The following is a 27,844-nucleotide window of genomic DNA, read 5'->3' on the forward strand; positions in this document are numbered from 1 at the left end:
TCAAAACATAAATGCTTTCAGTGAAGAGAAGTTTCAGAGTAACAGCCGTGTTAGTCGGTGTTCGCAAAAAGAAAAGGAGTACTTGTGGCACCTTAGAGACTAACCAATTTATTTGAGCATAAGCTTTCATGAGCTACAGCTCACTTCATCGGCTGCAGAGAAGGGAGTTTCAACAGCTATTAGGTGACAGGGAAAGCGGGCTCAGAGGTAGTCCCAGCACATCAGTTGGCAGTTCCCAAGGGGTTTTCTGTGATCCAACCCGTCACAGTCCCATCTTCTGGCATTTGGAAGTTTAAGAACACCCAGAGCATGGGGTTGCATTCCTGACCATCTTGGCTAATAGCCACTGAAGGACCTATTCTGCAGGAATTTATCTAATTATTTTTTGAATCCAGTTATACCTTTGTCCTTCTCAACATCCCATAGCAACAAGTTCCACAGGTTTACTATGCATTGTGTGAAGAAGTACTTTCTTATGTTTGTTTTAAATCCACTGTTTATTAATTTCATTGGGTGATGCCTAGTTCTTGTGTTATGTGAAGGGGTAAATTACACTTCCCTATTCACTTTCCCCATACCTGCATGATTTTATAGCAATCAATCATATCCGCCATCTTAGATGTCTCTTTTAAGATAACTAGAACTAATCTTTTTAATCTCTCCTTGTATGGAAGCTGTTCCATACCCCTAATTATTCTCATTGCCCTTCTCTGTACTTTTCCAAATTCTAATATATCTTTTTTGAGAGGGGGTGACCAGAACTGTACGCCATATTCCGGATACTGCCAAGTCACCCAGTTTAGTGGAAAGAAAAGGAGTACTTGTGGCACCTTAGAGACTAACCAATTTATTTGAGCATAGCTTTCGTGAGCCTATGCTCAAATAAATTGGTTAGTCTCTAAGGTGCCACAAGTACTCCTTTTCTTTTTGCGAACACAGACTAACACGGCTGTTACTCTGAAACCAGTTTAGTGGGATCCCTTTGTAAGTCCGTGCAGTCAGCTTTGGATTCAACTATCTTGAGTGCTTTATTAAGATGGCAACTTCTGGTAAGAGGACCAGCTCCAATCACAGAATAGACAATCCAACACACTACAGGTGGTTTTAAAAAATAAAATACTTGCACAATTAAAAGGGGGGTGTTTGTGCATGTATATGCATGTAAAATTTATTTTTAAAGTGCACCACTCAAAAATGTCTGGCCATACGTACTCAAAATCTTTGACTGCATCTACATGATCCGCAACACAAAGGACAAAAAGAACCCAGGACTTAAATGGTCTACAGACAACTAGATGATGACACAGCAGATTTTTTAGAGTAACTAATGGGATGAGCTGCCCAGCATCATACTAGAAACTCTCCAGATTATTTGTTCATGGAAATCATGGGATCTCACAGGTGATCTGCCAGACACATTCATGCACTCACCCAGACACTAACCTGCAGTCTGGGAAGGGACAGTGGGGGAATAACTAGTATTAGAGGCAGGACTGGGAGCACTACCTATTATGAAGGCTGCCCCACACTTCACTCTGTTTTTGGTTGCATATAAATTTACCAAAATGTAACCCTTTAGGCTGAAGTCTTCCAGCCAACTGTTTCCCCTCCGGCTGAAGCCTTCTGGAAAATTTCAGCTATTTCTGAAAACATGAAAGAAAAATACCTTGTTCTACCATTTTTAACAAAAATGCAGATGCCCTGTTCTTTGAGAAGCTCTAGCATCTCTGTGCTTTGGAGCAGGGGTATGACTATTTAGCGAGGACATGACCTTCATCTCAGGGTTGTGCTGCCTCCAGGAAAATCTACCCACCTTTAGCAAAGTTATAATTTAAGCATTTGAAACATCACAATTTGCACATGCTCAGTAGAGACCAGCTAGAGTTTCAGAGAAGTAGACCGTGACTCAACGCTCATGTGACCTCGCTGCAGCTTTCCCTGCAATCAGCGGGGGCTGGATAGGGGATACAATGCCAACCCTCCAGGACTAGCCTGGAGTCTCCAGGAATTAAAGGTTACATCGTGTGAAAACACCTCCAGGAACACGTGCAACCAGAACCGGCAACCCTAAATCCCGCTCCACTCCGCGCATGGAGCAGCCGCGGGGGCGAAGAGAACTGGAGAGCGGTGGCGAGCTCCTGCTCCCCAGAGGCCCCGGGGGCGAAGAGAACTGGAGAGCGGTGGCGAGCTCCTGCTCCCCAGAGGCCCCGGGGTCTCTCCTGCCGCCGAGCACCCCTCCCAGGCGCTGCGGGGAGGCTCACCCAGAGGCGCAGCGCCCAACGCCCCATCCCCTCCCGGCTCAGGGCGCGCTACCGCTCCGCTGGCTCCAGTCCACGGGGTGGCCCAGGCCCCTCGCCGCGCACAGGCCGACGCGGCACGTTCCCTACTTCCGCCCCGCTCGCCTCGCTGTGATGTGACACCCTGGCGGGCGCGGCCGGTACCGAGCACAGCCCGGACCTCTGACCGCTGAGGCGCATGCGTCCTCCCGCTTTCGGCTTGTGGCCCCACGTGACGGGGGGGGGAGGGGGACGTCGCTGCGTGTCTCTCTCTTCGGGTCCCCGCCGGCGGCGCAGAGGGGAGGGGGGCGCGGATCCATCATGGCGTCCATGCAGGTGAGGAGCTAGCGGCGGAGCCGGGGAGGAGGGTCGCCGGGCGGGACCTTGGAGTAGGGAGAGCGGCGTTTCCGGGTGACCGGAGCAGCCCCTGGCGGGTGGGGAGGTTCGGGCAGCTGGGCAGGGGAAGCTGCGGCGGTTGGTGGGGAGGTTCTGGGGTGTCCGTGGATACGGTGGCGTGGGGGGGGAAATAGAAAGATACCTCTCCTCGGGCATGGGGGGCACTATAAACACCCCCACACACACACCACGTGTGTGTGTGTGGGGGGGGGGGTGGCAGACACCCCGCCCCTGGGGGAGTGTGTGTGAGTGGGGGGAGTTCTGGTAGAGAGACGCCCCCCCATAGTCTGCGAGAAAGAGGTATGGTGGAGAAGACCTCCCCCTCCCAGCTCCCCTGGAGAGTGTGTGAAGATGGGATGAGGTTCTCCTCCCCCCACCCCCCGGAGTCTGTAGGGAATGGAGGATGTGATAGAGAGAACCCCTTTCCTGTCCCCTAGGTGCATGTAAGCATCATTCGGGGTACTGCAGAGAGACTCCCAATGTCTTCCTAAGGGAGGTTATGAAGATGGGAGAGGGCATGGCAGCCTGAGGTTGGGGTGGGTCTCACAAAAAGACAGCCTTGATATCAGGAGTCGGGAAGACTCCCCTCCCCACCCACCACCAATAAGAGGGAACGGCAGGATGGCTGACTGGCTGCTTGGGCTTGGCTGCAGTGGGTGTAATCACATGAAATGTCCTGCTGCTGTGACAGGTTTCTACCAGAATTTCTTTTTTCTCTCTACCTTTTGTGGATAAGTTTTTAGATGGTGGTAGTTGAAACAGCTGTGGAGGTTTTGATTACTTTCTCTGTGCAACACACTAAATTTGAAGGTAGAAGTGTCCACATTTACAGTGTTAGGACAGGGTTATGAAATGTTCTGAGAAGTGAGACAAGTGATAACAAACATGAACAGTCATGGAATTGAATTATTTCACTCATAACAAAGTGGTGCCTTTTTTCTTAACAAATTTTCACATCTCCTTTATCTCTGAAACATTAATACTTCTTTTTGCCTTTTCTTTTTCTTTTCCGGAGCAGTGTCCTTTGCCCAATTTCTTATCTTTTCCCTTTTGTTTTTTATTCTTACCTTCTGAGCCAGTGGACTTCAAAGTGAAACAAACCAATTCAATGGCCAAAAAAACCCTATTTCCATGAGTTAAGATTGCCTGGTGGTATGTCAAACTCAGACGTCTGAAAACCAGGAAATGCAGTTAGGGCTGCCCATGCAACCTGGCCACCTCCTCACTATTGTACCTAGGCCTCACCACTGCAAGCAGGGAATGCATCTCTCTGAAAACTGTGCTCCATGGTGTACAAACATTTCTGTTTATTACTTCTTCCCCTCTTATAACCTGATTCATCCCGTGCCTGGAGCAAAGTACAACTGTGTTACAATGGAATAGTGTTAGGGTGTTTTGGTGGAGCTGGCAGGGTGCTGTGAGCCCCCAACTCTCTTGTTGCCCCTGCCATAACCTGGTTCCTCTCACGGCAGCCCCAAACCCTTCTCTCCCTATTCCTCCACTCTTTCGCCCACTTCCTTCTCAAAACCATTCATGTCTAATTTTTCTCCCAAAGACTTTGGTTACATTCAGGCCCCACCTACCCCCACATTTGTACAATTTGAGAGTTATAGATGGCAGTCTCTTAGCCACATAGCCCCAAAGTCCTTTTATCTTAAGGTGGGACTTGTGATTAATTTATCTTTAATTGTTAATTGAAGGGTGAGCTCCCAACAGTCCAAAGGTCTGTGATTCAACCAGTCATTTGTATCGTTCAATTTAACAGTACAAGGCAGTAGAAGGAAACAGGTTTTTTGTTTTTTGTTTTTTTTGGGAGAGGGTGGGAGGGGAGGCGCTGCAACATGGGAACCCCTTGGTCAGATTACCCCAAGTTTGGATCATTACTGTTAACCTACACCCTGAAAGACACACCAAAGGCATTCCCATTCACCATTTGGAATGTAGAGTACTTACAAGAATTAGAATTTTACAGCATATAAAATGGCAGGAGTGGAAACCCTCTAGCTCAGGGGTCTCAAACTCAGTTTACCTTAGGGCCAGTGCCAGTCCTCAAATCCTCCCAGCGGGCCAATAATGTCACTCATGCTGCCCAGAACCCGCCCCCCCCCACAACTCCGCCCCCCACCTGCCTAAGGCTCTGGGAGGGAATTTGGGTGGGGGAGGAGGTCTGGGGGAGGAGATCGGGGTGCAGGCTCCGGGGGAGAGTTTGGGTGCAGAAGGGGTGAGAGGTTGGGCTCTGGGAGGGAGTTTGGAGTGGGAAGGGGGTGGGGGTGCAGGTTCTGGGAGGGAGGGGATCAGGGAGCGGTGGCTTCCCATTGGCTGCAGGGGCGCTTGGGGCAGGGGCAGCATGTGGAGGCACAACCCTCCCCGGAGCCCTAGGGAGAGGCCAGAAGACATGTGGAGCAAGCAAGCAGACACTGCTTAGCTCCGCTGTGCTGCTGGGGCCCCGGGCCATTTTAAATCGCCTAGGGTGGTGAGCACCCAGGGGCGGCAGGTGGGGCCAAGGGAGAGACCCGGCTCCAAAACTGCTGGAGCCCCGCAGGCCACATTGGGGATGTTCGCGGGTGGCAGATGGCCCGCGGGCTGTGAGTTTGAGACCCCTGCGCTAGCTGTTCTTCTGTATTGGTGCATGCACAGTGTAAAAATAGACACTTTCTTAACTACTGTTCTCAAATTGGGTCCCTCCAAAATTTAGTGAGTGCCATGCACTACCTTGGGTAAAATTTCACAGGTTGAAACCATTTTGACTCATAGCTCAGTAATAGTTTGGTCTCCAGTGCTGGGCAAAAAAAAACAAAAACACCCAGAAACTTTTTCTAAAATGGCTGTTTTTGAGGGGACTGATATCTCTGGAACTCCTGGATCAAATGACTCCAAATTTGGGTCACTGACTCTTGACCCTCCAGAGAGACACAAAATTTCAAAAAGATCCAACTAAGCATGTTTTTAGAGGACCTAGAAACATTGACTTTTCAGCAAATGTCATGAGGTAACTTTAACTATAGTGGTGCTTCTACACTACCACTCAGACAGCCCACAGAGAAGATGTACCAACTGGAGCAAAACACATATGGCTGTGCTGATACCCAGCTTCAGGGTTTATAACTTGGAGTAATATGAATAAGTGAAAAAATAATAATAAAGCTAGGAATTATGTGAGTGAAATGTATTAGACTCTGGAATGGTCTCCCAAGAAAGTAATGGAAGTCCAGTTTTATGAGTTATTTAAAACAAGACTGGATAAAGCACGTGAGAACATACAGTACCAGACAATCCCAATTTATCAGGAAGATGGGCTAATAGATCTTTTGTCTCCTTTTTCTGTAAGAATCTATATGCCAGATTATTTTTTGCAGTTTGGTCTTTATTTAACCTTCAGAATACTTTCTGCAGCTTAGTTTTGACTAATTACAAATTATTATGTCCCCAAAAGTTTCTATTAAAAAAAAAAAAAAAAGTCTGTAGAGAGGTATAAACACTATGTAGAAGAGACTGTTGTGAAGCTTTAAGGAGATACAACCTGGGGCTTGGGAGACCAGGGTTCTGTTCATGTATTTGCCACTGGTCTGTGTTGTGAAATAATCTGCACAAGAGCACACTTGTTTTTCAGTTTGCCTGTCTGGAAAAGGGAGATGACTGCTGCCTTTGTAAAGCACTTTGAGATCCACAGATCCAAAGTGCTATCTAGTATTAATAATAATGTTTTAGCTAGTGTCTGTTTCTTGGAAAATATGGCAGTGGGAAAGTCTAATTTAGTGCTTGTTTTTATATTATAGATGTTAATCTCGAGGGTATCTGTTAAACTTACTGATAGTGTCTAAGGGATCCCTTATTTCCCTAGGCCTTTTGATCAGGGAATCCAGGGAGCTAGTGAAGCATTGTTTTTGTTTCCATCTTACTAATTATGAAGCCTTTTAAAACACATTTTTAGAGCACATTTTTGTAACGTTTTCTTGAAGTTGAGAGATTCTGTTCAGTTATTTAATGAAAAGTCTACAAAATGGAAGAGAAGCTTTTGATTTAGAGTGAATGTTAAACAATTAAGAACAGAAGGGATCTTTAAACTGGCTAAAATACTTTGTGTTTTGTTGATATCTGTTTAACTTTAATGACTAATATATTGGCTAGAGGAAGTCTTTGGTAAATATTGAACAGCCCAGTTACTCCAGTTAAAGTGTGAAAGTTGATAATATAGATTTTGAGGCCTTCAGTACCTGCAGCAAACAAGGGAAGATCAGAATTGTTATTCCTCATTCCTTCTGAGGTACAAAACGAGCAGGAGAAAAACCTTTAAGCAAAACCAAAACCCTCCCACAAACCTTTCAGGTCCCTTTAATGATGAAGATTCTCTAGAAAGTTTTTTAAAAAAAACCCTTTTTAGGTCATCTTTAAAACTAGACTGGAACAAGTACGTGAGAATAGGTTATGTGACATTTTTGATCTCCAGTGTCTGATTCTAAAAATCACGTTAAGTATTAAATCTAGTTCTCGCTGCAGTAGGTTGTCCACTATTTTTATTTGGGACCTGATTATCAGGGGACTTGTTTAAATTTTAAAATAACTCTGATCCACAAACTTATTGAGGTTTTATTTGGTTATAGTAAGATATCTTGATGTAGTTGCTGTTGTATATAATATAACAATGTATTAGACATTCCTTATTCAAGAAATGATCCTATATTTAATTATACTACATCAGTGGTCCCCAAATTCTGGGGCATGCTGTCCTGTGGGGGTGTGCGGCAGGGCCCAGGTCACCCCTATGTGCGGGTGGTGAGGAAGTGCCACCCAGGTCCACTTGGGCCCCATCCCAGCTCTGACCCCAGCCACAGCTCTGCTCCGCCCCCTGTTTGAAATTATTTGAATTTGAAGTTATTTGAAAGTTATGAATGTCGCATTATATTGGACCGCATTATATCGGACCGCATTATATCAGGATAGAGGTGTACCTAAAGAGCATATTTATGTACTGAAGTTACTTAGGAGCACAAGTTTTATTGACTTTAAACTGAAAACTCTGGTAGAGAGAGAGAGCCTGGTTGAGCCTGGTTTAGCTTTCTTGAGCTGTGGAAGTTCAAAATAGCATGGTGTGTTTCCTTACCATTTCTGTGTCAGAGTTTGTGGCATTCTTACAGTAGGGATATTAATGAGGCCCTGGACTTGCCTTTTGCAGAATAGATGAGGATTAGGTGTGAAATTTGTTAGATGAAAATTCCCCCACCCCTTTTGTGCCTGGGGCTGGCTCAGGCTTTGTCTCCCCCTCCCAGGGCCAGCTCCAGGCACCAGCTAAGGAAGCACGTGCCTGTGGCGGCCCATGTGAAGGGGCGGCATTTCAGTTAATCTTGGGGCAGCGCTTTGGCGGCTCTCTGGCCACCATTTTTTTTCCCTTCTTTTTTTTTGCTTTGGCAGTCTGGGCGGCGGTTTGCTTTGGTTGTTTGTTTGTTTTGTTTGTTCTTGGGGTGGCAAAAAAGCTCGATCCAGCTCTGCCCCCTCCACCACCACCCCTTGGGGTTGTGTAGTAATTTTTGTTGTCAGAAGGGGTCACGGTACAATGAAGTTTGAGACCCTCTAGTGTAGTTAATCCGCCTCTCAGAGAGGCGGTAGCTAGGTCAACAAAGAATTCTTCCATCAACTTAACTGCATCTGTGGTGAGGGTTAGGTCGACCCAACTACATCACACAGAGCGCAAAATTTTTCACAGCCCTGAGCTAGGTCTATCTAATATTTTAGTGTAGACCAGGCCTAAGATTATAAAATTTGAAGAAAGTAAAAAAAACTAGTGATGTGTAAATGAAAAAGAGTAAATTTAAATTAAGAAAAAACAAAATGAAAATATTAAAAAAAACCCAGGATTTTATTCACCTTGAGACCTAATGTAGTCTAGGTCGAAATTAAATTCTTTGAAACAGCATGTTTAACCAAGGGATAAGGGTGGAATTTATAGACAGAAAGCAATAAAGGAGTGGTGGTTGGAGGGGTAGACTATGAAATTAGTAATGTGCAATAATTTAAAATGGATTTTATTGGATTTTTCTGGGGGAGGGGGCTGTGACAAAACATATTACAAGGTCTTTTATATGCAGAGAAGGTGATCTGAAAGCTAAGTCAGATTTTGGGCCTACTAACATTGATGTGATTTCTTTTAAGACACAGAGAGAAAAATCACTGACTGTTCTGCTGTAAATAATAATAATAAAGTGCTGAGATTTTTTAAATGGTTGGTTTGGAGCTACCAAAAAAAGTGGCTTTACTGTTTAATATATTTTCAAGAAAATCTTTGTGCAGGCTGACAATTTGTGGGCCAATTCTCAGATTATTTGGAACAACTGAGTGCTCGACTCAGGCAAAAACGCCTTTATAATCAGAAGTTTATTAGCACCATTTACCTCAGGTACAGATAGAATCTTATAGATAAAATAGGAAATTCATCGGATCTGACTAAAGCAACGTATCACTAAGTTATACCAATAAATAAAAACGAGCAGGATCTTATTAAAGGGGAAAAGGCAAAATACCACATTTATTGTGAATACAGAAAGAATCATAATAAGCAGTTAGTTATAGCTATAACATTCCATTCAATTTCATATTTATTCACACGTTCATTCATACACACACACACAGGTTCTGCAAGGGGGTTGTTATAGGTTTCAGAGTAGCAGCCGTATTAGTCTGTATTCGCAAAAAGAAAAGGAGTACTTGTGGCACCTTAGAGACTAACAAATTTATTTGAGCATAAGCTTTCGTGAGCTACAGCTCACTTCATCGGATGCAGTATGCAGTGAAGTGAGCTGTAGCTCACGAAAGCTTATGCTCAAATAAATTTGTTAGTCTCTAAGGTGCCACAAGTACTCCTTTTCTTTTCACTTAGTATAATGACTCAACCACTCCCAGTCTCTATTCAAAGCTAAGTTAATTGTATCCAATTTGCAAATTAATTCCAATTCAGCAGTCTCTCGTTGGAGTCTGTTTTCAAAGTTTTTTTGTTGAATGATACTCACTCTGAGATCAGAAATCGAGTGACCAGAGAGATTGAAGTGTTCTCCGACTGGTTTATGAATGTTATAATTCTTGACATCTGATTTGTGTCCATTTATTCTTTTACGTAGAAACTGTCCAGTTTGGCCAATGTACATGGCAGAGGGGCATTGCTGGCACATGATGGCGTACATCACATTGGTAGATGTGCAGGTGAACGAGTCTCTGATAGTGTGGCTGATGTGATTAGGCCCTACAACCTATCCTGAAGGACGACCCATCACTCTCACAGATCTTGGGAGACAGGCCAATCCTTGCTTACAGACAGCCCCCCAGCCTGAAGCAAATACTCACCAGCAACCACACAACAGAAGCACTAACCCAGGAACCTATCCTTGCAACAAAGCCTGTTGCCAACCGTGTCCACATTTCTATTCAGGGGACACCATCATACGGCCTAATCACATCAGCCACACTATGATGGTGTCCCCTGAATAGAAATGTGGACACGGTTGGCAACAGGCTTTGTTGCAAGGATAGGTTCCTGGGTTAGTGCTTCTGTTGTGTGGTGTGTGGTTGCTGGTGAGTATTTGCTTCAGGCTGGGGGGCTGTCTGTAAGCAAGGATTGGCCTGTCTCCCAAGATCTGTGAGAGTGATGGGTCGTCCTTCAGGATAGGTTGTAGGGCCTAATCACATCAGCCACACTATCAGAGACTCGTTCACCTGCACATCTACCAATGTGATGTACGCCATCATGTGCCAGCAATGCCCCTCTGCCATGTACATTGGTCAAACTGGACAGTCTCTACGTAAAAGAATAGTTGGACACAGATCAGACGTCAAGAATTAGAACATTCAAAAACCAGTTGGAGAACACTTCAATCTCTCTGGTCACTCAATTACAGACCTAAAAGTGGCAATACTTCAACAAAAAAAACTTCAAAAACGGACTCCAATGAGAGACTGCTGAATTGGAATTAATTTGCAAACTGGATATAATTAACTTAGGCTTGAATAGAGACTGGGAGCGGATAGGTCATTACACAAAGTAAAACTATTTCCCCATGTTTATAGTTAATAGCTTAATTTTGACCTAATTGCTTTACATTTGACCTATGCACAAGATTTTAGTTTATATCTCTGGAATATTTGAAGAACGTTATTCTGTTAGGCTCATTAGGGTGAAGAAAAGACTGATGCAGATGCCAAACTTCTTAAAGAACCCATTTTTTCACTTTTAACTCAAACTAATAGATGTTCTTCTAAATTTGCAGAATTCATTCTCTGTTCAGTGCTTTAAACTTGGGAGGCCGTGCTGCATTTTTATACACCGGTCTGAATCACGGCTTTAAGTGCAAAATGGTATTCCACCTTAAGTAAGGAGCCATGATTGCTCTTACTATGGAGGTGTCAAAGTCTTTGCTAAGTATCATTATGTTATCTGCTTCTCTTGCTTTAACTTAAGAACTGTTCTGATATATTGTAAATATATTTAACAAGCTGTTTCACTCTCAAATTGGGTTTGTCAGCCATAAGCGGATTCATCTGGCACCTAATTAGGCCTTTTATGCGTATACCATAATCCAGTTTGGATTGACAGTTGCCAATAATATATTGTAAATATAATTGGAATTTATATAAACGAGAACATGATTGAGTTTGAGGCTTATGACTTTTCTCTGAATCTAACCAATTATAATAGATTGTTTAATTTTTGTGGCAGGAAGCTAGCTCCCTTTCTTCTTCCTGAGGCACATTTTCTGTACTTCAAGTTTTCAGAAGATAGTTGGCAAAAAGAGCTTATTGTTTTGCTTTTATTAAACAGCAAAATGTACTGTAAATTAATTAGCTTTATTGTAATATATAGTTTATGCAATATTTCAAATCCTATTTATATTCTTTTTAGAAGAGACTACAAAAAGAACTGTTGGCTTTGCAGAATGACCCACCTCCAGGAATGACTTTAAATGAAAAGAGTGTTCAAAATTCAATTACACAGTGAGTGTGTAAATACTTTTCATATTTTCTACATTAGCTCAAATTATAGACAAGTGAAATATTATTTTTTCTAGAGTAATAATTGCTCCTGTTGATCCATGGATATAAAAAAAGTGATATGGTTCACAAGTACACTGTTTAATATGTTCACTAGTAACTGATAAACTGGGTTATAATCTACAGTACGATACATTTCACTGTCTGGGTCAATGATGCTTGCACTTTTTTTTTTTATAGAATAAAAAACTTTTTTGTCTGGAATTTTTTAAAAATCAGCCTAAATGTGCCTATGCATTATCTGACAGAACAGAATTAAATTCTGGCAAACCATTCTAGATCAAAAGTATTAGTCTAAAGTAGTTCGACATTATCTACATTTTGCATTAAATCAAGTGGGTATCCCTCTTAGTCAACAATCTCTCATTTGGATTTCCTTTGTCTGTTCGGTGTGCCCAAACAATTCTGAACTCAGGAGAGCAAAATCTGAAGGGATGCTAAGCATTCAGTTTTATCTAAAACTGCAGAGAAGGTGATGAGAGATCAGTCCATGCTTTGACATCAACAGGAATGGGGAAAAGACTATAAGCAAACTATACCTTTCACTTCTAAATACCTCAGTCACTGCCATCAAGGTAGATTTTGACATTAAATCATGATGCGGGGGAAACTGAAGCAGAAGGAAATAAAATATTGTGATTTATTGAAATGTCACATGGTTATTGTATGATCCAGAGAAAGGTCCATGTTCTGTATGGCCCTTGTAGCATGTGGCAATGGGTTAAAAGAATAGAGGAGAGTAAGATATTGAACTACAGCAAGTGTGGATGAGTGGTCTATATGAATATTAAAATAGCTTGAGGGTAAGATGATGGGAACCAAGAGCAAATCTTCAGACTCTTTCAGGAAACTAATTATGGAGAGTGATGGTTTGATCTGAATATTTTTGTGTTTTTTCAGAAATAACATATAAGCTGGTATATGCTTTTATTTGCCATTGTATCTGTATGTCTGAAAAAAATGTGTACACTAGAAAGGTTTTATTCGCATCAATGTGGGGTGTCCATTACATTAAGCAGCAAAGTCATAAGTGAGATATGTAGATCATCATAAGGGAATGTTGATAAAACTTGGAGCATATCTGACATGTATAATTGAGACAATATAGACATGCAACCCTCTGACACCATTTTTAGTTACTTTTCAAAATAGTTGGACTTTAACTATGCATTTCCTGCCTTTTAGACAGTTTTTCCCTTTAAGTTACTGATTATATATATTTTACAGGTACCTTTTTGGCCTATCAGTTTCTTTTATTATTGCACAACCTTTAAAGAGGAGCTCAGTGATTGAAGTAGATTAGTTTGCAAATCAGTTACCACTTTTGTAGTGTGCTATTGTCTTGCTAACCTTCACATTCTCTTTGTTGCTAAGTTCTATATAGCATCATAAGTGACATTTTTGCAGATGTGAGTCAGGGAAAGGAGCATGGCCCTTTTGATTCTGATTTAATATTAGTAAACTGCATGTTATTTGTGACATTTCTATTATTCTTAAATTTCCCTGGCAAAAAAGTAAAATAAAATGGAAAGGGAGTCTGCTTTCATCTGTGGAAGGGGATAGAAATAATCATCACACAAGTTGTAGACTTGGTAATGAGACTGGGGGGTGGACATATTACCAGTCTTTCAACTTGGGCTTTACTTCTCTTGTGAGTACAAATAGGCATTTTATAGGGAAACACATTTTGTATTTATTTCCTTAGGCATTGCTGCTTGTATAATCTACAACACTATAACAAAGATTGAGTATTATAAAATACCAAACTTGTTTCTCACATACGGAGGTTTGGTGTTAATTTCCATTTGTATTTACTTTTGCTTTCATGGTCATTGTGATACCGAAGCATAGTTCAGTAGTGGTGCCATAATAGGTAGTTCATTCCGTTATTCTTTTATATTTTATTTTAAATTGCTGGATTATATTACTAAAGATTTGTCTGTTTTTTAGGTGGATCGTAGATATGGAAGGTGCTCCAGGTACATTATATGAAGGGGAGAAATTTCAGCTTCTATTTAAGTTCAGTAGTCGATATCCCTTTGATTCTCCTCAGGTAATTAGTTTCTCTCTCCCTCCCGCTTACCTCCCATTTTTTTAGATTATAACTGCATGGTATATGCTGAATATGCATTGTCCACACTTCTCGTAATTTTAAGGTTCTGTGTTAGTTACATGGGTTTCAATTGTACACTCAATTGTGCAGTTGCCACCTCTTTTAAACATGTTTCTGCAGTAGAGAAATATGTCCACTTGTTCTCCTAGGAAGAACAGAGTAAATCTGACATTTCTGAGTGTCACTTGAATCCTCTTGGGGATTTTTTCTGACCAATGAAAGAGCAACACAGGGGCAGTGTTTCTCTGCTTTTGGAATGTAGATATAGAGTGGATGATAAACTTCTTTTTTCCTCTATTCTTGCCTCCAAACCCCGGTGCTGCTCCTTAATGTCACTTTCCTTGCAGTTTCTCTGCTGCTCCTGTCGGTACTGCTAGGGAAGTACTGTAGGTAGGACCACAGCTGTGATTGTGGCAGGGGAGCACAAACATAGGTGTTGTGGCATGGTAGGAGAAGCTTGATAATCTGTTGGTACTACATGAGTTAAGGAACAAACTTGGTTCATTTTTTCTTGAATCAGCAGCAGGAGCTGCAGAGGAAGTACACTGTCCTGTTGGAAAGGTTGCTATGTTAATCTCTAGTGACATCAAACCAACTAAAGGAGCAATTTCAATGCTGAGCTACATTCACCCTCCACAACCAGAGGGAAGGTTACAAAGTGTGGCTTTCAAGGGGAAGGTGGGTAGGCAGAAAACCCTCTCTCTACCCCCTGAAAAAAGGAGGAAAAGCCAGGAGCGAGAGTACTTTTAGTCTTCATGTCCATTCAGTTTTGACCTCTCAGCTGAAAGTTCTGAGTTTGTGAATTAGTACGAATTGTGGTGATTTCTATGGAGACATATTTATTGCAACTCATTCAAAAAGCCATACGAAAAGCTTAACCACAAAGATATGTTTAGGTATTGTGGTAAAAACTAGAATGCTGACTTTTCAGTCTTAGGTTTTAAGGAACAAACTGGCACCTGCACATCTGCACCCATCAGGTTTGCAGTGAAGTACTCATAGGTGATCCACAAGAGGGTAGCCACTTTCATTTGGTTCCAAGTAGGTCCTCTTTGTACTCATTACCCAAAGTGTGTGTGTGGCTGTGTGCAACTTATTGTAAAACAGTAAACAGACCAATACATGTACACTGGTTAGTACAGAAAACAATTAAGTATTTAAGTAAGGGATGCTTGACTGTTGAAGATAGCCAGAACTCCCTTAATAAAAATTCTGCCATATAATAAGTGCGTCTTGTATAATTTAACACCTTGATTAAAAAAAAAAGTGCATATATAGTGTAAAATAACAGTTTAAACTTCTGTCACTTAAGCACTAAGTTGTTTTCTGTCTCAAATGTATGTTGTCTCATAGTGTGCATGCATTTGCTTACTGAGTTGTGCATAGGTTTTATTTTTTGAATGGAGAGACATTAGTTTGAAAAAGAAATATATTGCTGGATGTCTGAAAAAATAAAACCTTCAGTATTTTAGGAATACCAGTAATAGCAGTATAAAAGTGCAAAGTGAAGTGAGGAGGGTGGTCTTGTGGTTAAGGCACTGGGCTGGAACTCAGAAGATCTGACTTTATTTCCTGTAACAGGGAGGTCCTAGGTGACATTGCGCAGGTTGTTTAATTTTTCTGTATCAGTTCCCCATCTATAAACTGGTGATGAGGATGCTTCCCTACCTTATGGGATGTTGTGAGAATGTATCCATAAAATATTTGGGAAGCTCTCACACAGTAGGCCATAAAAATATATAGATAAAAGGGAGTTATTACATCATCTGGTGATGGGTGAATACTGTGGGAAGTTGTTGATGGTTGGGTGAGGGGATTGGATGAAGAGTTGAGTAATGCTGGCTGCTGAGGGTGCTTCTTTCCCTCCACTTCCCTTGTCCCGTCTTTGAATTCTGGGTCAATTTTATATTTGATTAGTGATAGAAGGTTGACTTACGGGCAGTAGTTGCCACGATCACTCTTCTTTCCTTGTTTTGACCATGGCAACGTGACTCTAATTTGATTCCTGTCTATTTCTGAACACTTTTTTTCTTGTGTTATTTTGTCCACCTCAGAATTGTCCTTCAGATAGAGTATAATCTAAAATTATATATTTCATATGTGGCAGCATTCTGTGGTTTTATAAATCACAACTTTTTGTTAGTCTGTAGCATTAATTACCAAGGTTTTTTTTTCTGCTGGGAAAATCAGTTTCCCAGAACTTACATTTCTATTGTATTTGTTGTTAGGAGACTTACTCATTTATGCATCTCGTGGTATTTCCAGTTGAATAATGTTGTAGATTATGGAACCACTGAAACAGTGTGGTGGGTAGCCAGTCCATAGTCCTTTCTCTATAGAAGAATAAGATGAGGCTTTAAGACTGAAAAAATTTTCATGAAAGCTTTGTGATATCTTTATATCGCTATAATTTAGAGAAGCTGTCTTTGCACGTTTCTGTGCTGCACTGCTCTTTATAAGTAGTGATTACGTTTAACCTTTCAGTTCTTCACACTAGTTCTTTCTGTCATAAGTACAAGTCATTTTGGACCAGATTCTGCCATCCTTATGTTAATTAGTACCTTACTCAGCAAAAAGTCTTGCTGAAATCAATGGAACTACAAACAGAGTAAGATACTTCTCAGGGTAAGAACAGATGGCACAATCTGGCTTTTGAATATAAGGCATTACTGTTTCCAGAAGACACAAGAACGTCTGTTTCTCATTTAAATGTTAACAAATGCTAACCGTATTTTATTCTTTTTTAGGTCATGTTTACTGGTGACAATATTCCTGTTCATCCTCATGTTTATAGCAATGGTCATATCTGTTTATCCATTCTAACAGAAGACTGGTCCCCCGCTCTCTCAGTGCAATCAGTTTGTCTTAGCATTATTAGCATGCTTTCCAGCTGCAAAGAAAAGGTATGTTTGTTTTTTTTTATAATGCACTCAGAGTAAAATAAATGAAAGCTGCAAGTTTTCTATTTTTTCCAAAGTCTATATTTCTCACACTTGAATAATATTACCTTTTTTCTAATATAATAAAGTATACCATAACTTAAAACACTGAAATGTTTTGAGTAGTGCAGATGTTGACTTGTTATAAAGATTTTGTAGGAGGAAACAATTTTCTATTTGTAAAGAACCAAATTAATTGAAGTAGGATACATTAATAGGTTATTTTTTCTCATCCTTCATTTTTCCAGTTTGTTTTCTTAGCACAGAAGAGCCCACACAGCTGACAGTAAATTTTTGTCTCTAAAGTAAGCAGATATGGCACATGGAGCAGATCCACTGAGGCTCAATTTTTTTACATAAAAATTTTTCAGAGTAAGATTTGTTTTACAGCAGTCAGTTCTGGAATGATGCTGTTTTGCCAGATGTCTATTCTCACCACATCACAATTTCAGTTCTGATTATTTGCAGGAAAATATATATTATTGGGGTACAAAACAATGCTTATAACTATTTATTATTTCTGTGACTCTTCCCTTTTCACTGTGACCACCCCGTGACTTTTTTCAGAGAAGTGCACTACTCATTAGGCTATTGATAGGCTGCAGATCTTCGTGAGTGAAGGTGTAACCCAAGTCCATCTGGTCAATCTCACCAAGCTATGAGAAACTTCATATAGACTGGGATTCAAAACTATACTTGTGACACATTGAAGCCAAACTTCAGAAGTATTTTAGTTTGATAGTGGTTTTAGTTACATTTGCTTTTGCAAATAAGAGTGAATAATTAGTTTTCTTTGTCCAAACGTTCTGAAAAATTTGCAAACTTTTTTGCTCTGTCTGGGTATCTCTGCTTAAAGTTCTTGCTTAAAAGGGTGCTAAAGTGACTTTCCTGATCAGTGTAGACAGGGCCTAGTCCTACTTTTAACACATTTTACAAAATGTATGGCATTTATTTTTTGAATGTAAAAGTTTATTTAAATAGATAATATACTGTAAGTGATATATTGATTATTTGATTATTTTTAGGTTTTTTTTCTATTGCAGAGGCGACCTCCAGATAATTCATTTTATGTAAGAACATGTAACAAAAATCCAAAGAAAACAAAATGGTGGTATCATGGTAAGTATGTAATTTGGAGTAGGCATTTCAGAGGACTGCTAGGCTGAGTGCAAAAGAGTAACAATACAAAGTAGGATTTTAAGTAATTTTAAACACTTAAGCTTAGCGAATTTGGAAAATAAAAACTTTTCCTGGGACACCAAATAAAAGATTTTTGTAAAAGAATAAATTATATTTTAGTAGGAAAACTGAGTTAGGGTTTTAAATATGCAAACTTAAATGGATATTTGTAGACCAGATCAGGATGTAAAACAGAAGTTTAAGAGTGGAGAAAATCAGTCAGAATAATTGGTTGATTCTACTCGCATTGTGAATTTTTATGAGCAACAGATTTTGGAAATTGCTGATACAAATAAAAAGAAGCTGAAAGTAAGAGACATGAAAAAGAAAAGATGTATGATGATTAGTGCTTCTAAAGTTGTTTGGGAACAAATTGAGTAAAGATCTTAGCTATAGCAATTCTAGATGAATACTAAAGAGGTTAGCAAAACCAGAATGCTTTTCTATGTAATTTGAATGTAATTATTTTAATATGATAACCCTGATCTATTAAATATAATCATGTGTTGGTAAAGTACATTTAATACAATGTTCTCTGAAATAAGTATATATGGGATATTTTAATTGAAGAGTAAAATCTTGGATGATTGTCATTACTTGGTATTGGAAGACTTGCTGCAACTCACCCCCAAAAAGTGCACCCTGGAGCTGTTTTCCCCTGATTTTCAGAATTAGAGTTCCTAAGGGTATGTCTACACTACGGAATAAGGTCGAATTTATAGAAGTCGGTTTTTTAGAAATCGGTTTTATATATTCGAGTGTGTGTGTCCCCACAGAAAATGCTCTAAGTGCATTAACTCGGCGGAGTGCTTCCACAGTACCGAGGCTAGAGTCGACTTCCGGAGCGTTGCACTTTGGATAGCTATCCCACAGTTCCCGCAGTCTTCGCTGCCCATTGGAATTCTGGGTTGAGATTCCAATGCCTGATGGGGCAAAACATTGTCGCGGGTGGTTCTGGGTACATATCGTCAGGCCCCCCTCTTCCCTCCCTCCCTCCGTGAAAGCAAGGGCAGACAATCGTTTTGCGCCTTTTTTCCTGAATTACCTGTGCAGACGCCATACCACGGCAAGCATGGAGCCCGCTCAGGTAACCATCACCGTATGTCTCCTGGGTGCTGGCAGACGCGGTACAGCATTGCTACACAGTAGCAGCAACCCATTGCCTTCTGGCAGCAGACGGTGCAATACGACTGGTAGCTGTCCTCGTCGTGTCCGAGGTGCTCCTGGCCACGTCGGCTGGGAGCGCCTGGGCACACATGGGCACAGGGACTAAATTTGGAGTGACTTGACCTGGTCATTCTCTTTAGTCCTGCAGTCAGTCCTATTGAACCGTCTTATGGTGAGCAGGCAGGCGATACGGATTGCTAGCAGTCGTATTGTACCATCTTCTGCTGGGCAGGCATGAGATGAGGATGGCTAGCAGTCGTACTGTACCATCTTCTGCCAGGCAGCCATGAGATGTGGATGGCATGCAGTCCTTCTGCACCGTCTGCTGCCAGCCAAAGATCTAAAAGATAGATGGAGTGGATCAAAACAGGAAATAGACCAGATTTGTTTTGTACTCATTTGCTTCCCCCCCTCCCCTGTCTACGGGACTCATTCCTCTAGGTCACACTGCAGTCACTCACAGAGAAGGTGCAGCGAGGTAAATCTAGCCATGTATTAATCAGAGGCCAGGCTAACCTCCTTGTTCCAATAAGAACAATAACTTAGGTGCACCATTTCTTATTGGAACCCTCTGTGAAGTCCTGCCTGAAATACTCCTTGATGTAAAGCCACCCCCTTTGTTGATTTTAGCTCCCTGAAGCCAACCCTGTAAGCCGTGTCCTCAGTCGCCCCTCCCTGCGTCAGAGCAACGGCAAACAATCGTGCACCTGAGTTGAGTGCTGTCCAGAGTGGTCACAACGGAGCACTCTGGGATAGCTCCCAGAGGCCAATACCGTTGAATTGTGTCCACAGTACCCCAAATCCGAGCCAGCAAGGCCGATTTAAACGCTAATCCACTTGTCAGGGGTGGAGTAAGGAAATCGATTTTAAGAGCCCTTTAAGTTGAAATAAAGGGCTTCATCGTGTGGACGGGTGCAGGTTTACATCGATTTAATGCTGCTAAATTCGACCTAAAGTCCTAGTGTAGACCAGGGCTAAGATTCTTCAGTGTAAATACTCTTTTCTAGTAGAATTTGACTTAGGGTATTACTCTGTTTCCAATGAGAATTGAACAGTATCAGCTGCACTGATATATATTTTGTAACTTTAATCTGTTTATCGTTTGCATGTACATTATCTTATTTTCAGTTTAAAAATTGAGCCCAGAGTTAAAGAATAGAAATCCTGTCATCCACAAGACTAATGTGATGTTTCAGGAACATTTCAATAATCACATCCCCTTTCTTCTCTTGTAACATGTTTTTTCTGTTGCTCTGGTTAATTCTGGAGAAATATATAATACTTTTTTCTTGAGGATGTGAGCACTGAAGAATTATCCCTGAAACTAGATGGGCATACAATACCAAAAATGCAAAGTTTCAAGTGTGTGGGCTCCAGAATCTGGGGAAATGAAGGATAAAATTAGAGCTAAGATAATAAATGCCTGGCTCAAATGGAGCGCTATAAGTGGTGTAATATGTTACAGGATGAAACCAGTAAGATTGAAAGGGAAAGTCTATAAAACTTCTAGTTTTAATGTATGGCCCTGAGTGTTGGGCAACAAAGAAACATGAGTAAACAATCTGTTCCACAGAAATGTCAAGGTTGAGAGATGAGTGGCGTAACCAAGAACACGTGAGGAATGTGTGTGTTAAGAGAAGTACTCAAAGGTAACGCCCATAAACAAAAAAATGAGGGAGTGCAGGCTCATGTGGCTTTGTCATGTAAAAAGCAATTCTGACAACTATGTAAAAAGCAATTCTGACAACTATGTGGGTAAGGAACAGAACAAGACTGAAGGAAAAAGATGACAGGCCAACCCAGGAAGAAGTGGAGGGATATCATAAAGGAAGATGTTAAGGTATGATGTGAAATAAAATATGGCATTGAACAGAGCACAGAGCGAGAGGATTTGATGGAATTGACACAAGGAAGATTTTTTTCTTAATTATCTTATTTCCTCTTGGTAGTCATCTTCCAAGAAGACTAGTTAATAGTTTTCATTTTGTGATGAGATCTGTTCTAATTTTATTCTTAATTTGTGTCAGAGAAGATGAGACTCTTCTTTAGGATTTAGGGCTGAAGTCTCTGCAGGGTAGCAATCTCTAGGTGCTACTCCAGTTTTCCTACAAGTGAAAAATTGGATTTGAGAGTGAAAATCTAGCTATAAAAATAAACATGATTATCTGATTCTGAAAGTTGATCACTAGCGGTTGTATAGTAGTTAAACTTCTATTTCCATTCAACTAGTCATCAAATAGATTCATAGACACTAAGGTCAGAAGGGACCATTATGATAATCTAATCTGACCTCCTGCACAACGCAGGCCACATAATCTCACCCACCCACTCCTGCGAAAAACCTCTCACCTATGTCTGAGCTATTGAAGTCCTCAAGTTGTGGTTTAAAGACTTCAAGGAGCAGAGAATCCTCCAGCAAGTGACCCGTGCCCCATGCTACAGAGGAGGGCGAAAAACCTCCAGGGCCTCTTCCAATCTGCCCTGGAGGAAAATTCCTTCCCGACCCCAAATAGGGTGATCAGCTAAACCCTGAGCATATGGGCAAGATTCACCTGCCAGATAAATGGTTCTTTACACAGTGGAAAATTCTCCAGCCATTCTTTTCTGCTTGAAAGGCAGAAAAATCGAGTAATTGCAGAACAAAACTGGGTAACAGTAGATAAAAATAGAGAGAGATCAACTCAAACTTGGGAAGGTTACAGTCAGGAAAGGACAAGTCTGTTTAAAAAATGGCTCATGCTGCTGAAATTGGAAAGTTTTCACATATATAACACCTAAATCAATTTTAACTTCCTTTCCTAGTTGCTAATTATCAAAGATGTGATGGTCTCCTCTTTGCTCAGTTCTTTAAAAGTAAGTGTCAATTCTGGAGCAATACTGGACTATTAAATTTTAAATTTGTCTCGGAGCTTGTCTATCTGGTGAGTTACTGCATAGCAAGCCAGAATGTGAATTTACAGAACACTAGCTTGCTGCGAACTATCTGGCAATGTGAAACCTGCTACTGACTACTAAATGTACCGTAGTGTGCTTTGAGGTGTTCAGGTTTCAAGAGAACCTATTACTTTTGGGGAAGTCTGTGCCACTGGGCATGTGCAGAATTAATGTCCCCCGCAGATTTCTTTGCTTCCTCGCAGAAAAAGATGGGGAAGCAAAGGGAAGCCTCAAGAGCAGTCACGCACCCCTCCTCAGCAGCGTGAGTGTGTCATTTCAGGCCCGCAGAGCAGCCCTCAGAGAGGTAAATCACCACAGGAGGGAAGTGGGGCTGGGGATATCCCAGCTGCTGGCTCCTACCCTGCGCTGGGCTCAGCTGTTAGTCCTGGCTGGGCTGGGGGCAGAGGAAGATAGGACGACTTCTTCCCCTGCAAGGAGCAGACTGGGCTGAGTCAGACCCACCCCCTGAAACCTCCCTGGCTGCAGGAAGTTACCCTACCCCCCACCCCCTCCCGCTTCCTGCCCCCATTTTCAGCCACAGGAGGAGGGGTTACTGTTCAGGGAGGTGCTCCCCTGTCCACCAAATCCCTGTGTCTGGACCCCCCCTCACACCGAGACTCCTCCCCCCCCCCCGCACTGGACTCAACCCCCACCAATCTCCACTACCACTTGCATCCAGAGCTCTGCTGAGCCCCTGCCCTGCACCCAGACCACCCCCTATTGAGCTCACCCCAACAAGCCCCACCACCCAGATGATCCCCCTGCATCCCAACCCCACCTGAGCCCCACACCCAAACACCCCTCTGCTGAGCCCCAACCACCTTCACTTGGACCCCCTGCAGACTCCCATTCCCCCTGCACTCAGAACACCCCAACAAGCCCCTGTACGTCCAAATCCCCCCCCCAGACCCCTCACTGAGTTGCCCAGACCCAGATTGCCTCCACACACACAACTCTCTCACCCCACACCTGGATCCCCCCACACACACACTAAGCCCCTCCACACTTGGATCCTGCCAGGCTAAGCCTGCTTGCCCCACAGCTGGGCAAGTGTGAGACTCTGTCCCTCCCATTTACTATCTTGGTGCACCAGTCATGGAGGGGCAGGGCCCTGGGATGTTTCTGTGGCAGACCCAGCCCTTGCCTGTGTCAGGGTCAGGTGCAGCCTCACTGCTGAGTCTGTGTCCCTCCGTGGGAGGTGAGGGGCGGCAGGGTGATCTCCCATTGCTGTGCAGCCAGTGGCCTTTGCTCCCCACTACTATGCTGGAGCCTCCACATTCATTTATTGATGAATAAAATATGCAGATTTTTGCAGAATTTTAGAATATAGTGTTCAGAAATTTTATTTTTTTGGCACAGAATGTTTAATGTTTTGGTCCAGAATTCCCTCAGGAGTATCCTATATTGCCCTTACTATCCTCTCTTCTTAATTGCACGTACTGTAATTAAAAATCCTCTGCTGCTGCTATATGACAATGGCACTAGCAGGGGGAGTTAAAAGGAGATTGTTTAAAATCTAATTCCTTTGATTGAAGATGTGCTGAATTGTGGGAAGTTGGGAAGCTTAGCTTGAGAGCTGATCTTCCTGCTTCTGCAGAAGAGCTGTCCTCAGCCTTATATACTCTTAAGAAGTTGTTGTGATCTGCCCTTTTCAAAGGAAGAGGAAGCAGTCAGTCCCATTTTTCCATCTCCCTGTTGCAGGGGAATGAAACATTTTCCCCTTCTCCAAGAAGTAGTTGGTATTCCGATCATAGCCACGCAAGTTGGAATAACGCTTAAGTGGGAGCCTTTATAGTGACACAGGCATATGGTTGTTCTCAGATCTGCCTTCACCCCATCTGATTGTAGCTCTTTGGGGATTTTGTCTCAGATTCCAAAAAAACAGTGTCACTTAAGGTGTTTGATGTGTGTTCATGAGCCTCGCCTACCTAGGCAGGACATCGATTCCTGTGGAAGCTGGATGGTGTTTGTCCCCAAACAGTGTTGTTGATTGCTGCTGCTTTTCCTGGGAAGTGCTTTTCCTGACACCCTTACAGGACTATCTGTGGATGGTTCAGATACTCGCTCTTTACCTCCAATGCATCCTGTCCAACTTGTAAACGAAGAGTTTTAGTTCTTCACCCTCCTTCTGGTGCTATGAAATCTTCTTTTCATGTACTGTTACCAAGGTCAGAGTATCTTGCCATCAGGATGGAGTGGGGAGTATATTTAATTTAAAATATAAACTTTTTTTAAGTTTAGTGTGTACAGAAATATTGATAAGGTCAACACTCATTTTTTTATTTAGGCTTAAACAGTTTCTTGTAGCCTTTATTATGTACATTTTAAGACAATACTATTCTCACCTCAGAATTAGATATACATGCAAAAACAGATAAGGCAAGAAAAGTAAATGGCCAGATTACCTCTCCTGAGGACAGAGACTCTTTTCAGATCTCTGGTATGTTTTCCCCGTGTCTTCTCCACTCTCTTGTTGTTAATCACTTATCTTGTATCCCTTGTTTGATAACGTTGTGCAGACTCTGTTTACCAAGTTACCTCATCTGTGTACCTATATAATTAAAATATTCTCATGCATAAATCACAATAACTAACCTGAACTAATACATTTTTGCATTATCCTGCTAAAATTTACTTTTATCTGTCTACTTCTATCTAATCTCTGCTGTCACCACCTTTGGCTCTATCCAGTTCTTACCTTACAATAGCAGTTATCCTTCTTACTGATCTATTTTTATGGCCTTGAGCTTTTACTTGTTAGCTTGTCTTGTTGCAGGGGCCACACCTGGAGCCCTCTTGTCACTCTGTTTCATCTTGCTATTTACATAGACCAAAAGTTTCACAAATAAGACACAGAACCCAAGTGTCACGGTTTACACAACCTTGAAGCAGTTTCAGCTGAGTTCTGAAATGCTGCATCAGTAGAAACGCATTCAAAAAGCCAAAATTCCTTTATATATTCTTATTCTTGTAATACTACATTTATAACATTCATTTCTCTAACATTATTTGACATATATATTTGAATAAGACATTTCATTACACAGTTCTCTAAAAAATGGTGAATAACTCCACTGTAAGATGAGATTTGGAAGAGATTTTAAAAGGCAGAAATAGCTGCAGTAGCATTGGGAACTATGGGAGGGGAAAAAAAGCCTGACAAAACTGGCATTTCCCTTAGAGTATGAATGGGTTTTCCTCCCCGTGTGCTTTAGAGTATGTCTACACTGCAGTAAAACATCAGTGGCTGGCCCATGTCAGTTCACTTGGCTTGGAGGACTATAACACTGCAATGTAGGCATTTGGGCTCAAGCTGGAGTTTGGGCTCTGGGACCATCCCATCTTGCTGGATCCCAAAGCCCACAGGCTGAGCCCAAGTCAGGTGACACAGGCCAGCCACAGCTGTTATATTGACATGTAGACATATCCTCTGAGACAGATCCAAGCTTAATTTATTCAACTGTCTATAACTTAGACCATTTTTGTGGACATATTGAAAGTCTTCCAACGACTTTTGGAATATTCGGAAACAAGAAACACATCTGAAAGTTAGTGTGTTGCCATTAATATTGTGTTTTACTAGGGAATTGTGTGGGAGCAATTACATAGAATTTTTTTCCATCAATTCAATGTATGTGAAAGACTTTAGGTTTACAATGTCAACTTTATTACACCAACTACAGTTTTTGTGGTGGTTCCTAAGACACACTCATTTGTGGCAGGGAATAGCAATCTTCTCCCCTTCTGTTGAAGTGGCAAAGAGTCCTGTGGCACCTTATAGACTAACAGACGTATTGGAGCATAAGCTTTTGTGGGTGAATACTGACTTCGTCGGATGCATGCTTGTATTGAAGTTTATGCTTACCACCTTCTCATACAACTGTACGTAACTTTGTAATATATCTTGCCTATATTGGTCAGGAAGCCACTTCTTGAGTAATCCAGCTTGTCAAATAACTTTTTTCAAATAAATGGTGAAAAATCTTGTGTAGTTTGAACTCAGTTGTAGGTGACAGTATGATTTGCTCAAAATGTGGCCTCCCTAGTATTTTTTCTTCTATTTGCAAAGTCTGTGTATTTCTTTAATCTCTCAAGAGCATTTCTTAGTCATCAAAAGCTCAAAGCATCAAAACTAAGATGCGTAGTGTGTACAGTGAAGGGGCAAAATGCTGAGAAGAAACAGATTTTTAATTTCAGGTTTACAATGGATTGTCTGGATCATTAAATATTGAATACAAAATATTTAATGTGAAAAATAACGGTCTTTTGTAATGAGATTAGCATATACCAACATTAATCAATCATAATTTTGATAAACACATTTTTCCTAACGTCACTATGTATCACTGGGCAAAGTTTTATAGTTTTTTATCTTGCTTTGTAATCTGAATTCAATTTCCTTAAAACAGCAGTGTTAGACATTTGTTGTACTTTCACCTATGTGGTAACATATATGCTAGGAGTTGCTTCTGCATCTGTACCTCTCAGAAAATTGGGATTTGAATGTATATTTGTTTTCCATAAATCTTTTTTTGTTTTAAAGATGACACCTGTTGATGTCACCACTTTGTGATCCTCCAAGCAGAAGATTGTCCTACTGAGAAAATGAGCACTTTGATCATTCAGTCTTTGAACTTTAACCTTTGACTGGAAGTGACCTATAGACAATGAAGACTACTTCCTTTGACTGCATTCTTACTAGTGTGCATTCTGGGCGCATGTTGATCGCTGGTTCAGTCCATGCAACTTGACATGCTTTTATTAGTCATACAGTATTAATGCAGGTGTCTGGAAATGTCAGAAAAATTCCATTTATTTTTATTTTTAAGCTTTTGGCAGAAATCCAGGTCTTCATGTATTGTGCAATAACAGTTGAACTCCTTGGCAGTTTTATGGCATCCATTGCCGGCAATGGATGTTATACCAAGAAAAGTTTTGATCCTGCTGCAAAATAAATTAATTGGATGGTAGGGCTTATGGAAAGTTTTTGATATTTTGGGATTATAAGCAAGGGATCCAACATTACTTTGAAACCATCCCATTCTTTTATATTTGGATTCTGTGCCATGTGATCGCAAAACTAGCAGCATAATTAACATGCTTCGCTAAAGGACTGTAATAAGATCATATTTATTAAATTGTTTATCTGCTGTCAAATTGTTTTGACATGGAAGGCTTTCAAGTGACATTGGGAGAGAGGTACAATGTTATCCCTATGGTGAAATAAAAATACCTTTTTTGTATGGTAGTTACTCATATCTCTAAAGCAAAGATATGAGTAATAATTGGGTATGAGTGGCTTAATCAAGACTTACTTTTGGAGATACAAGAAAATGGCAGTGATATAATTAAATTTGCTGCAGTCCACAATTGGGCCTGTAATTTGTACATTAGAACTTTTTTCCATGTAGATTGCACACTGTTACTTCCTGCTAGCCATCAGCATGAGCCCTACTGCCTACACAATATTTCATTTATTTATGTGTTTGAAAACAATCCATATAACATTTTTGTTTGTTGCTGTTTTTGTTGTTGTATGTCATGTTTGAATGTTACAAAACAATATTTTGATTGAAAAGCTTTGTCAGAATATATTTTCTTGTAAATTATTTCTTTACCTTGTAAGCATCATCTTGTCTTTAATCCTGTACTATAAAGAAAGAAATACATTTTTGACAGAGGCTTAATGTTTTGACACAAAAGTGTGGACCTTTTTATTTAAGTTTAGACAAAAGTATATTTTCTTAACTTGCTTGTCCTACAGGCATAACAATTTTTTTCCAGCTTTTTCTTCACAAACCTTTAAT

At 41.2% G+C, this 27,844-nt stretch overlaps 1 protein-coding gene across 2 annotated transcripts; it reads left to right on the forward strand.

Annotated features, from left to right (window-relative positions):
- Window positions 1-1,683: 1,683 nt before the first annotated feature.
- Window positions 1,684-27,738, forward strand: UBE2W (ubiquitin conjugating enzyme E2 W). Of its 2 annotated transcripts, none has more exons than XM_084621335.1 (6): window positions 1,684-2,612; window positions 11,557-11,648; window positions 13,656-13,758; window positions 16,566-16,721; window positions 17,783-17,876; window positions 26,581-27,738. In XM_084621335.1, exons 1-6 carry the CDS (start codon window positions 2,598-2,600, stop codon window positions 26,592-26,594), a joined length of 474 nt encoding a protein of 157 aa, XP_084477461.1. In that variant the 5' UTR covers window positions 1,684-2,597; the 3' UTR covers window positions 26,595-27,738. The 2 variants fall into 2 exon arrangements, with proteins under 2 accessions (XP_084477461.1, XP_084477462.1); XM_084621336.1 differs by having other exon boundaries at window positions 1,688-2,612; window positions 17,801-17,876.
- The last annotated feature ends 106 nt before the right edge of the window (window positions 27,739-27,844 follow it).

This window comes from Lepidochelys olivacea, assembly GCF_965140295.1.
Source record: "Lepidochelys olivacea isolate rLepOli2 genome assembly, chromosome: 2".
In the NCBI taxonomy this organism is placed as follows: Eukaryota; Metazoa; Chordata; order Testudines; family Cheloniidae; genus Lepidochelys; species Lepidochelys olivacea.

Bases quoted from the DNA above. Each gene is read 5' to 3' on its own strand.
- UBE2W (XM_084621335.1), top strand. The intron at 11,649-13,655 runs GTGAGTGTGTAA...TCTGTTTTTTAG, and splicing joins GTTCAAAATTCAATTACACA to GTGGATCGTAGATATGGAAG. The intron at 13,759-16,565 runs GTAATTAGTTTC...ATTCTTTTTTAG, and splicing joins ATCCCTTTGATTCTCCTCAG to GTCATGTTTACTGGTGACAA.